We start from the raw sequence: 11,520 nt of genomic DNA on the forward strand, positions 1-11,520 counted from the left end.
CACTAATAGGGAACATGTTCTCACACTGGGGCCTGTTGGTCATTTTCCGTCCTGCCTGATTTCCCCACTCAGCTGCCCAGACAGTGTCCTTGGTCTTGGTTAAAGCTATGCTGTTGCCACTCCCCACTGTGGGAAGCAACATTTTACTTAGTGGTGCCCTGCTCTCCAGGTGGGTGGGAGAAGGGGCAACCAACACGCTCATCCTCGAGGAGGAGCCCTCACGATTTTCAAGACTAGGCTCCCTATTGTCTTGCAGGGTGTTGAGGCTTGTGTAGGTAGTTGAGCCTAGCCGGTTGCCGCTTAGGCGAGTATTTCCAGGTCTTTACCACCCTAGGTTTCTGAGAGTTGGGGGGAGATGCTGATTTTGGTGACCCGGAAGAGCTGAGCGGCGGGGGGGGTGGGGCGCATTGTTGCCAGGGAGCCGCTGCCGTTCTGGCTGCACAGCGTTCGCCCGCTGTGCCCGAGGCCCGCGGGTCCAATTCCATTCTTGCCCAGTTTCGGGGAAGACCCCACTTGTACACCACACTCCCCTCTGCATTCTGCTTGCCGCGCGCGCGGCTGCGAAGCTTCTGACAGGGTTCCCGGGGGCGCGCACGCCACGCCCTCCCAGCGAGAGGGGCGGGGCTAGGCCGCTTCCGCGGACGGAGGAGGTGACTGTTGAAGCGGAAACCCGCCGGCCATGGAGGCAGGCCTCGGCGGCCGAGCCGACAAGGTAATCTCCCTTCAGCTGCAGCCATGGGCCCCGCCGCGCCGCCTCCCGCGCCGGCACCGTAGGGCGCTGGCACAGGCCGTGCCCTCCGCCCGCCCCAGCCGAGGCGTGGCCGGTTAGGGACCGAAGTGTCCTAGAGCTGCACTCCCCGCCCTCTAACCGCGTTCCATCTTTCCCTCCAGGTCCCCTCTGACTGCGCCGCACCATGCGCCTCAGCCTCTTCCGGCGCCTTCTCCTGGCCGCCCTGCTGCTCGTGATTGTCTGGACGCTCTTTGGGCCCTCGGGCATCGGGGAGGAGCTGCTGAGCATCTCGCTAGCCTCCCTGCTCCCAGGCCCGGCCTCGCCCGGGCCGCCCCTGACCCTGCCCCGCCTCCTGATCCCCAACGAGGAGGCGTGCGGCGGTCCCGGCCCCCCGCCCTTCCTGCTAATTCTGGTGTGCACGGCCCCGGATAACCTGAACCAGAGAAACGCCATTCGGGCCTCGTGGGGCCGGCTGCGCGAGGCCCGAGGGCTCAGGGTGCAGACTGTCTTTCTGCTGGGAGAACCCAGCTGGGGCTCGCGCGGGAACGACCTGGCGCGGGAGTCAGCGGCCCAGGGGGACATAATGCAGGCGGCTTTCCAGGATTCCTACCGCAACCTCACTCTCAAAACCCTCAGCGGGCTGAACTGGGCCGACAAACACTGCCCCGTGGCCCGCTACATCCTCAAGACTGATGATGATGTGTTCGTCAATGTCCCCGAACTGGTATCAGAGCTGGTCCGGCGAGGAGGCCGCTGGGAGCAATGGGAAAGGGGCATGGGGCCCCCGAGAAAGGCGAAAGTTGGAGATGAAAAGTGGGAAGGAGGCCCCACCTTGGCGAGCCAGCCTGTGCCTCTCTTGTACCTGGGTCGTGTGCATTGGCGGGTGCACCCCTCTCGGACACCAGGGGGCAAGCACCAGATATCAGAGAAACAGTGGCCTCCCACCTGGGGCCCCTTTCCCCCCTATGCCTCAGGCACGGGGTATGTGCTATCGGCTTCCGCTGTGCAGCTCATACTGAAGGTAGCCAGCCGGGCACCCCTTCTGCCACTGGAGGATGTCTTTGTGGGGTTAAGTGCCCGACGAGGAGGCCTCGCCCCAACCCACTGTGTCAAGCTGGCTGGTGCCACCCACTACCCCCTGGATCGGTGCTGCTATGGGAAATTCCTGCTGACATCCCACAAGCTGGACCCCTGGGAGATGCAGGAAGCCTGGAAGCTGGTGGGTGGCTCTGACGGGGAAAGAACTGTACCCTTCTGCTCCTGGCTCCAGGGAGTCCTCGGCATCCTCCGATGCCGGGTAATAGCCTGGCTTCACAGCTGAGAGGGCGTGAGCGCCCAGGAGAGGGGTGAGGAGCTGAGAGTCCAACCAGCACCCTCACCACCTTCTCTCTCCCGGGCCCAAGGCAGGGGCTCTAGCTGGCTGCAACTGATTGGTTGCCCTACACCAGATGCTCAGTCTGTCACTGAAGGCTGAGGGATACAGGACACACCTAGGGGGCTGCCTTGCCTGCCAGCCCCAAAGATGGTCATCAGGAAGAGCCGCACATGCTGGGTTGTTCTCTCCAGCCACGGCAGGGGAGGGGCACAAGCCCCTCAATAAACTTGTCGCTTTTCCTCTTCGAGTACAGTGTGGTCCTCACCAGGAGTCTCAGATCACAAACCTGGGGAACCTGAAGGCTACCAGAGCCTGCTGGATGGAAAGGACATCTCCAGGGATGTGGGAGAGGGAGGACAGCCTCTCCCTGGAGGAAGGCCCTAGAGAGCCAGACTAAAGCCACAGCGACCACAAGATAGGGGTGAGGGTAGAAGCAAGACACCACGACCTCTCGCGTCTGAGAGCAGCCCCAGGCCGGACGTGGGAAGGGAACAGGTCCACAGGATGATCCAGACATGTTATCCAAAAACCCACCTTCCTGTTTAATACCAAGCCCTCTCCCCCAACCCCCAGGAGTCAGCTTTCCACCCCCTGTGGGGGAGGGGGCTCACTGCTCCCTCCTCATTCCAGGGAACAGGTCATTCCCCACAGGTGCTCTTGGGGAGAGAATGTCGTTCCCAGGAACCCCTGGAGCCTGGCTCAGCGCACAAATCTGTCCAGGGCAGATGGCCGGGCCCCCATGGGCTTGGCCTTCTCTTGCTTCTGCGGCTGCTGCTCCAAGCTCTGCCGGACTTTGTCCTGGAGTGGGGAGAAAGGGGCGAGGTGAGAAGTGGCAGGAGGGCATAGCCCACAGGCCACCCGGCCCATCCCCCAGTGCTCACTTACCCTGTGCTCCTCATCCATGACCTTCCTCTTCCTCTTCACCAGACTTGCTGTGGAGCTGCGGCCCTTCTGCTTTGGCTTTGGCTGGAAGGGAGGCTTGGTGTCGGGATCGTAGCCCTGAGGGAGGGGACAGGAGTGAAACCTGAAACAGACTTCCAAGGCAGGGAACTGCACTTATGAGGACATGGTGGGGACAGGATGTGGGGTGAGGAAGGCCCGGGCCCTCGGGGGCCTGCTCCGTACCAGCCTCTCAAGCCGTTCCTTCTTTTCCTGCTCCAGAGAGATGACATCAACCTCTGCCAGGGCTCGTGGGTCCAGACAGATGAGCTCTGCAGGTACCTGGGTGTGTCACAGAGGGACAGGAATGCGTAAGGAGCCACAGGAGGGTGACACCAAAGAGATGCCACTGAAGCCCACTCTTCCCAAGACCCCGGCCCCAAACCACACGCAGACACTTCCTCACCTTCTCCAGTAGGGCCTTCACCTCCCACTCCTGGCGCTGCTTCCGGCTCCTGTATGGGTTACTCTCCAGGCCGTCGAAGTTGGGCTCAGCAGCCCCTGGAGGGAGGAGGGAACACAGAACTGTAAACAGGAACCTGCTCCAGCCTGGGCAAGCCCCTGGCCCCCAGCTGTCTCAGGGTCAGGCCCACTCCAGCTTCCATCCCAAGGTCATCCACTTAAGAGCCCCAGCCCTGCCCACTCACCAGGGACCAGCATGCTGGTGATGCCCCCGCTGTGCCCCACTCCCAGCACATCTTCAAAGGGGCAGAACTGAAGGCCATGCACGTGGCCTGAGAGCCGGTGGGTGAGGTAGGGCTGCTCCAGGGACGGGGGGCTGGCCTTGCCCTGTCCTGCCCATATGTTGACCACATCGCCCGTTCCTGCAGCCAGCAGTCCCCGCTGGGAGAAGGCCAGGTGCCCCGCTCCCTGGGGCAGGGTCCGAGCGCTCAGAGGCTGGAACGTCCCTCGCAAGTCAAAGATCTTCAGCTGGTGGTCCAGGCCAGAGGTGGCCATGTGCCTGGGGGCAAGGGGGGCTGATTAATCCATAGTATGAGCTTACTGGGCAGGCCTGTGGCCAAGTCCAGGCATCAGGTCTGGTTGAGGAGAAGAAGACCAATAATGACAGTAATCACTACCATCACACCACACACTCCACGCACCTCTTCTCAGTGAGGCGGCTGTACTATTTTCATTTCCCTTTTACAGAGAAGAAACTGAAACTAGCTCAGAGAAAGGAAATCAGGGTGAGTGGCAGAGCTAGAATTCAAGTCAGACCTGTGTCTTTAGTGTCTGTGGTCTTACCCACTCACGACATGTGAATGAAAGGGAGGACACACACGACAATCTACACCCAGGTGTGAGGTCCCACCACATAGACAGGCAGCCCATCGGTAAGCAGCGGGAAGGGCTCACAGCAGTGGTCAGGGAGGGCTTCGTGGGATTTGAGCCATTCTAGGTAATTCTCAAGAAAGCACAAAAAACAGATGCGTGTATAAGCAGGTACAAATGAATTAACATCAGAGCATGGAGACGGAGATGGAAGCAGGGGTTTGTTTTCCAGGCTGGTGGGAAATATGGCCAGGAAGGCCAGGAGGGGACAAATTGCAGGGGCTCCTGAAGGTCGGACGGGAGATAGTTCCCAAAGCTGCTCTCCGGCAACGACAGGCCACAAGATGGAGACTGCATGGACCTGAAAAAACCTCCTTAGGAAGCAAGGAAGTGATGCACTAGAGGGCCCTGCCCCGCCCCCTTCCCTGGAAGGAGGGTGGGCAAGGTTGGTAACCAAATCCTCTCAAGGAAGCATGTACCATGCAAGTCATTTACTTGCTGAGGTTGGAGTTTCTATTGATGTTCAAGTTGCTCCTCAGGGAGGCTGAAGGGGGACCAGCCAGGCCAGGGGATGTATGTTTGCCAGAAGCCAAAGACCCTCCTCTTAGCCTTGGCTGTGAACCCAGGAGGAAGACACTAAGGAGTTCCTACTTGAGCAGAGACTTGGCCTGTGATGGGGCCGAAGAGAGGCCCAGCTGGATACTTGTCCTGACAAGACAATCAGGGCCCAGCTCCACCCGAGGGAGAGGCCATCAGCACAAACCAGGACTTATGGAGGGCTCCTGGGACACAGGGTCACACCCTTCACTGAGCCAACAACTGAGGAGCACACGTTGGCTCCTGCCCCAAACACACCGAGCTCTGGGATCCCCTGTGCAAATGCCCACCCAGTGGCCAGATGGGTATCCAAGGCCACACTACCACGCTACTGAACTTGCAAGAAACACTTCAGCTTTGCGAGTCCAATCCAATCATAATGCAAGCTTCCAGAAAGCCAGCTGAGGACGACAGTCAGCCTCATCTCTGGAGCCCCTGTGGCTGGTCTGAGGCACCCCTGAGGAGGACCAGAGCTAAGCCGGGGTGGGCCTAAGACCAAGGACCAGAGCCGTCTGGTGTCAGGCTGTTGACCAAACCTCCGTGAAGGAACTGATGGAGCCCTGAGCACAGGAGTAGCTGACCCAGGCAGCCTGGGGAAGGCCAAGTCCAGCTCAGGTCCAATGGCCCACAGAAGACAGAAAACCTCAGGACAGGCACCCTGACAGTCCTAGCACCAGACTGGCACAGACATGGAGTAAACAGGGCAGAAGCAAACCACTTGTCCACAGAGACACAACTATGGGGAGCCCAGGAGGCGTGAGCATCTGGCAGGCTTTCATAAGTTGGTAGCCACTGGGCTTTTCTTCTTCCTGATTTTCTATCAAACAACTTAAAAGTAAGGTTATGGAGTTAATACTTAATGTAGAAGATTCCTGAACAATGGTGTAAAAGGAGGAAAGCCATGTGGGAAAGAGTATTCTGACATCAACACCCAGGACACACAAGAAGGAGGAAGAACTGGAGGCTAGAAACTGTGAGACACTGAGAATGGCAAGAAACAGACCTTGGAGGGACCCTGGAGGAGAAAAGCAGTCAGGACTTCACAGTGGTCGTGAGGCGGAAATTCAAAGCAGACCTGCCACCCCCAACCCTTCACATCACCAGCCAGACCTAAAGAGGACAATCGTCTTTGACAAAGATGATGAAATACAGCGCTCCCTACCCACCAGGCACCATGATCAACTCCATAGGCCTTAACTCGCGTTCACGCCTACAACAGTTTTCTAAGCTAAGCCCCAGGCTTGGCAAACTATGGCCCATGAGCCACAAAGCCAGCGCACCACCTATTTCTGTATAGCCCACAAGCTGTGAAGAATGGTTTTTACATTTTTAAGTGGTTGGGAAAAAAAATCAAAAGAAATATATATTTTTTTATTTATTTATTTATTTATTTATTTTATTATTTTTTTTTAAAAAAGAAATATATTTTGAAACATGAAAATTATTTGAAAACTCCAATGTCAGCATCTACAAATAAAAATTTATTGGGACACAGTCACACTCATTCAGTTACTTATTCTGTGGCTGCTTTTTGTGCTAAGACAGCACGGTATTGTGGTCAAGACTGACACCACGTAAAGCATCTCACTTGAGAGCATTTCAAGTACCAAAATCTCTCCACAGATCGGCATCTGTAGATAAACATTTGCAATTAGGTTGGATGATTTGGGACACTAACTTTCAACCTCAATTAAACCAAATGTTATTCTCAAAAACAGGAATCCAATTCTTCCCATGAGTAGACCTGTATTACAAAAATATTGTGCTCAATTATTTTTCTAAGTTCATTGCTTAAAAATTTGCAATCCTGTGTTTCCTCTTGTTATTTAAGGACCTACATAAATCACTCAGATATGCCCCATTGCCAACAAGCCTAAAATACTTACTATCAGGCTCTTTACAGAAAAAGTCTTCCGGCCCTTGAGTGAGACACTCATATCCCCAGTCTCAGGGTGAGGACAATGTGTGGAACACCGAGGTCACCTAACATGCTCGCTGACATGGCTGGTCAGGAATAACACCAGGATTTAAACCCAAGCAGATTGGCTGCAGCGTCTGTGCCCCTCCTCTCCTTTCTGCTGAGCTGTGACACACACACCGCCCCTCACCCCCCAGCACCTCAGGCCCAAACAAGTGACTTACGTGCCTGTAGAATCTACTGCCACAGCCCGGACCCCACCACGGTGACAGAGAATCTTTGCCAGTGGCTCCTTCATGGCTGGGCTCCATAAAGACACAGTCCCTAGGCATCAGAGGAGAACTTTAGTTACTAAAAGGGCGCTGAGGTGATTAACCCTGGGAAAGATGGGGACTCAAGGCCAAGAAGTAACAAGAGAGGGAAGCAGAGGAGCAACCTGAAGGGACCCGTTAAAAGCAAATATAGAAGAAAAGCAGGGGCATTCCCTGGCGGTCCAGTGGTTAATACTCAGAGTTTTCAATGCCAAGGGCCCAGGTTCGATCCCTGGTCGGAGAACTAAGATCCCTCAAGCTGAAAAAAAAAAAAAGAAAAGAAAGGAAAAGTAGGACAGGATGGTCAGGCTCAAAGTTCACCCAGGGACCGACCATTGCTGTGTCCCAGATGGATGACGGCGTTGTAAGGGTTCTGAGTCATGACGTTGAGCCGTCCAGCCCGAGCATTCAGAGCTGCCAAAATCTTTCCCACTGACACGTCCAGGTAGGTCAGAAACCCTGTCTCTGACTAAGAGAGAGAGAGAGAAAATGAGTCCTGATTGCCCTCTGTCCTTCCTCTACTGGGGCCCCAGGGGAGGATGGTCAGTCTTCTCAGGGCCTGCCACCCGGTCCCTGTGCTCCGCAGCCACTCACAGCTGTGGCCAGGAGAAAGTGGAAAGGCAGGAACTCAAGCTGCGTGATGCGGTCACAGCGGCGGATGCAATGGAGCTCGATGCCCTGGTTGTCGTAAATGTGAAGCCAGCGGTTCTGGGCGACAGCAAGCAGTGCCTCCGAATGCAGAAACCTGGGAGGAGCGGAGTAACAGTACAACGTGAAAGGGAGTCACTGGCTGTCATTCGATCAGGGATGGGCTGTCTCAGCCCCACCGCTGCTAACCGAGGCCACTGACCGGATGTCCCGCACTGCCTCCATGACGTTGATCTCGCACATGAGCTTCTTTGTCACCCAATCAAGGGCGGCCACATGACCCCGGCGCCCTCCAAAAGCCAAGTGTCTGTTGGAGTTGGAGGACAGGCAGGGTGTCAGTTCAGGGGGGCACCTGGGCTCAGACGTCTGCCCCACGCCAGCTCCTTCTCTCCAGGTGAGAGCAGAGATGCTGCCATACATGCGCACCCTCACATGCAAGCAAATCACAAGACCCTCCCCACATCAACAACCCAGACACACACTGGTATGGCTGAGATGAGCAAGACTGAAGTAACTGGAATTCCTTACCTCCCAGTTCGAGAGTAATTAAGCCTGTAGGGTCCAAACTGCCTCAAGTTCAAGTCAAAATGCTAGAAAAAAAAGAAAAGAAAAAAAAGAAATAATTGGCTCCCTTTGGTAATTTTTTCTTCTAGTCCCCACTCCCATCTTACTCTGCATCCATCAACCCATTGGCCCTTTTTCCATCCTCAGGCTCACTTTGGCTGCACTTGCAATGTCCACAGCCTCCACGATGTCAGCCTGGCATATCTTTGCTGTGTCCTCCCCATCCTCTCCTTCCAGAAACCTGCAAGTGAGCATCAGGGATGAATTAAGGCTTCCTAATATGAAGTGGGTGTACCAAGATAAAAATGAGAAATGAGAGCCCCATAAAGCAGGGGCTGGGGAGGCCCACATTAGGGTCCACTCACCCAGGTTCCTCAGCAAGCAGCAGCTCAGAACGAGCAGCTTTGACACTTATTTCCTCTTCTTGAGCTTCAGCCGCCTCAAGTCGGCTCCGGATTTTGGTCTCAGAACGTGGCAGCTACAACATCGTTGGTGGAGAAGGAGTGGGAGAAGAACCAAGGGATATGGGGGTCACAGGAGAGCCACCTGGCCCCGCCTCCATCCAACTCACCCAGACACTCCCTGCCTGCAACCCCTCCCCACTCTCCGACTGGTCCTCACCTTTTTGGATTTGTCAATGCGACAGAACTTCTGAACCACCTCCACAGGGACGGGGGCGGGGCCTGTAAATGGGTCCTGGGCCTGGGGCAGGGAGGAGGCAATTAGGAAACAGGCTCAGGTTGACCCCAACCCTCGTACTCTCAAGCACAAGGCGACTTGCCTTGCCACCCTATCAGGTGCCAGGCTCACCCCAGACAAGCTCCGCTGAGGCCCTGGACTCCTCCGTTCCCGGGGTTTCTTCGGGATCTGGGGCTTCTTGGAGATCCGAGACTTCTTTGTGCTGTGAGTGTTCTTTGGCTTCTGGGGGCGGAACTCTCGATTCCTCTTCCGTTTACGAGGTGGACCTGGAGAGGCTCCGGCAGCAGTCTGAGTGGTCTCTTCCTCCCAGTATCGCCGCGGTTTCTGCCGGCAGATCAGGATCCCCGATAGTGCGCTGCCCCTCGCCCCGCCCCTCCAACCCCGCAGCTAAAAACTTCCCTTCCACCCCAAGGAGGTCTCTACCTTCTTCTTGCCCTGAAGTTTGTCTTTCTTGGGCGGGACATTTTTGCCCAGCTTGGGGACCGTCTCCATCTAGTCCACTCGAACCACGATACACGTGCAAACTCTTCTCAGCTGTCCCACAATCGGATGGAGAACTCCCGGAAGTTCTCCGACCCTCATCCAATCAGCGCCGCCCCAGGTCTGAAGTCTTCTAGGCGCCATCTTGACTGAGGGCGCGCTCGCCACTGAGGGCCTCCGCGGGCCTTGGCCCCGCCCTCCCGTGCAGCAGCTTATGCCCGAGTAATGAAAGAGAGGCTGTCCGGGGCCAGGACCCAAGCAACCGTGCAGTTTCTTTTTCCAGCTTGGTTTCCCCATCTTGCCTAAAACCTTCCAAATCCAGTCTTTTCAGCGGAAAGCCGCTCATTAAACATGTTAGAACTACATTTCCCGGCATGCACCAGACGAAAGCTTCCGGCGCCGTCTTTTCCCGGCATTCGTTGTTTACTTCCGGGTTTACCAATACTGACGGGAGAACGTGAGTGGGTCAGGGATTTGGTTGAGGGGTTTGGGGTCCTGTTTCGCCCGCCACCCCCTGGGGCAGGGGTGAAGCAGATATTCCGGATCCGGAGAGACTGCGGTGTTCCGAGAGGCTGCCTGTCAGGAGGGCTGTCATTTCCGCAGGCCAGAAAAGGGAGCTCGGGTACCTTCCAGAGTGTGAGACCCAGCGCCCCCCTCCCGCTCCCCGCAGGCTTTCGTCCCCGCCATGGCTGAGCTAATCCAGAAGAAGCTACAGGGAGAAGTGGAGAAATATCAACAGCTACAGAAGGGTAAGGGAGCAGGGTCGGTGTGGCCTCGCCCCAATTCCCTCAAAACCCAAAGCCATACCCAGACCATGTGTTCTGCACTGCCCCCACCCCACCCCCCTACTCCCGGCCCCAGCGTGCGGGTCCATCCCCACCTCTATACTCTTCCCATCCACTGACTCGCCGCCCCATCCTTGGCCTACTTCCTCAATTGCATCTTTTTCTCATCAGGATTTTGGGGGTCGGGTGGCGCATGTGATGTCTCTAATAAAGTCTTTCCTCCCACCCACCAGACTTGAGTAAATCCATGTCAGGGAGGCAGAAACTAGAGGCACAACTAACAGAAAATAATATCGTGAAGGAGGTGAGAGACTGGGATTTGTGGGGTGAGGAGGGATCTGTCCTGGCAGTAATTCTGATCATGTATGTCCCACCCCTCCATCAGGAACTGGCCCTGCTGGATGGATCCAATGTGGTCTTTAAACTTCTGGGTCCCGTGCTGGTCAAACAGGAGCTGGGGGAAGCTCGGGCCACAGTGGGGAAAAGGCTGGACTACATCACGGCTGAGATGTGAGTCTTTATTCCACCCCCCTGTGATGTACCTGACGCGTTGGGAAAAAGGTGTTGAGGAACCATCGTAGAGTCGCTCTCCAGAGTATCCCCCAATTGTCCAGTTCCTCCAACCCTTCCCTTGTAACTCCTCTCCTCCATCCTCCCCTTAGATCTCAAGTTTTCCACCAATCTTCTTCTTGCCTTCAGCACCCTCAACAGTAAGTCTCAGTAACTTCTCCTTACTTGCTTTTTTGCCTTTCCTCAGTAAGCGATACGAATCCCAGCTCCGGGACCTAGAGCGGCAGTCAGAGCAACAGAGAGAGACCCTTGCTCAGCTGCAGCAGGAGTTCCAGCGGGCCCAGGCAGCAAAAGCAGGGGCTCCTGGGAAGGTCTGACCCTGTCCTGGGGGCGGGGGAGGGGAGGAAATGAGGCAGCTCTAGGGTCTATACTGTAGCTAATAAAATGTGAAAATACCTGGCCGTTTTCTGACCAGTCGCTTCTGTTATAATTGTCTCCATCCATTCTCCTGGTCCCTTCCACCTTATATGTTTATCACTTGCATTACTCTCTCAGGTCCAGATCCTTGCACTGGAATCTCTGTGTGGCAGAGTAACCCTTCTTTCTTGAGACTAAAATCCGAAATGTCTCAAACCTAATTCTTGCCTGTATGTGGAACCCTTAACTCTTCCATATCTTGGTTGGAAACATGA

At 55.7% G+C, this 11,520-nt stretch overlaps 3 protein-coding genes across 4 annotated transcripts; 2 read left to right on the forward strand and 1 right to left on the reverse strand.

The window, feature by feature from the left end:
• Window positions 1–103: 103 nt before the first annotated feature.
• On the forward strand, window positions 104–2,352 carry B3GALT4 (beta-1,3-galactosyltransferase 4). Its single transcript, XM_004267743.4, has 2 exons — window positions 104–712; window positions 892–2,352. Exon 2 carries the CDS (start codon window positions 915–917, stop codon window positions 2,049–2,051), a length of 1,137 nt encoding a protein of 378 aa, XP_004267791.1. The 5' UTR covers window positions 104–712; window positions 892–914; the 3' UTR covers window positions 2,052–2,352.
• A 271-nt stretch (window positions 2,353–2,623) lies between these two features.
• On the reverse strand, window positions 2,624–9,872 carry WDR46 (WD repeat domain 46). Its single transcript, XM_004267740.3, has 15 exons — window positions 9,477–9,872; window positions 9,165–9,377; window positions 8,976–9,056; window positions 8,720–8,832; window positions 8,508–8,595; window positions 8,319–8,380; window positions 7,993–8,097; window positions 7,737–7,887; window positions 7,476–7,611; window positions 7,056–7,155; window positions 3,692–4,005; window positions 3,451–3,545; window positions 3,231–3,326; window positions 2,991–3,104; window positions 2,624–2,903 (listed from the first exon to the last, which is right to left on the reverse strand). Exons 1-15 carry the CDS (start codon window positions 9,543–9,545, stop codon window positions 2,805–2,807), a joined length of 1,836 nt encoding a protein of 611 aa, XP_004267788.1. The 5' UTR covers window positions 9,546–9,872; the 3' UTR covers window positions 2,624–2,804.
• A 62-nt stretch (window positions 9,873–9,934) lies between these two features.
• PFDN6 (prefoldin subunit 6) lies at window positions 9,935–11,289 on the forward strand. 2 transcript variants are annotated; one of them, XM_049693581.1, is made up of 5 exons: window positions 9,935–9,990; window positions 10,204–10,282; window positions 10,552–10,622; window positions 10,704–10,828; window positions 11,076–11,289. In XM_049693581.1, the coding sequence occupies exons 2-5, from the start codon at window positions 10,219–10,221 to the stop codon at window positions 11,203–11,205; spliced, it is 390 nt and encodes a 129-aa protein (XP_049549538.1). In that variant the 5' UTR covers window positions 9,935–9,990; window positions 10,204–10,218; the 3' UTR covers window positions 11,206–11,289. The 2 variants fall into 2 exon arrangements, with proteins under 2 accessions (XP_049549538.1, XP_012387715.1); XM_012532261.3 differs by having other exon boundaries at window positions 9,968–10,282.
• Window positions 11,290–11,520: the final 231 nt, after the last annotated feature.

Source organism: Orcinus orca, chromosome 10 (genome assembly GCF_937001465.1).
Source record: "Orcinus orca chromosome 10, mOrcOrc1.1, whole genome shotgun sequence".
Lineage (NCBI taxonomy): Eukaryota > Metazoa > Chordata > Mammalia > Artiodactyla > Delphinidae > Orcinus > Orcinus orca.

What these genes read in the sequence shown, in the direction of transcription:
- B3GALT4 (XM_004267743.4), top strand. Translation starts at nt 915, where the DNA reads ATGCGCCTCAGCCTCTTCCGGCGCCTTCTCCTGGCCGCCCTGCTGCTC.
- WDR46 (XM_004267740.3), bottom strand. Translation starts at nt 9,545, where the DNA reads ATGGAGACGGTCCCCAAGCTGGGCAAAAATGTCCCGCCCAAGAAAGAC. An exon ending in AATTACTCTCGAACTGGGAG is followed by an intron (nt 8,098 to 8,318) that starts GTAAGGAATTCC and finishes CAACTCCAACAG; the next exon opens with ACACTTGGCTTTTGGAGGGC. An exon ending in AGGAACGGCTTGAGAGGCTG is followed by an intron (nt 3,105 to 3,230) that starts GTACGGAGCAGG and finishes CCCCTCCCTCAG; the next exon opens with GGCTACGATCCCGACACCAA.
- PFDN6 (XM_049693581.1), top strand. Translation starts at nt 10,219, where the DNA reads ATGGCTGAGCTAATCCAGAAGAAGCTACAGGGAGAAGTGGAGAAATAT. An exon ending in AAAATAATATCGTGAAGGAG is followed by an intron (nt 10,623 to 10,703) that starts GTGAGAGACTGG and finishes CCCCTCCATCAG; the next exon opens with GAACTGGCCCTGCTGGATGG. An exon ending in GACTACATCACGGCTGAGAT is followed by an intron (nt 10,829 to 11,075) that starts GTGAGTCTTTAT and finishes GCCTTTCCTCAG; the next exon opens with TAAGCGATACGAATCCCAGC.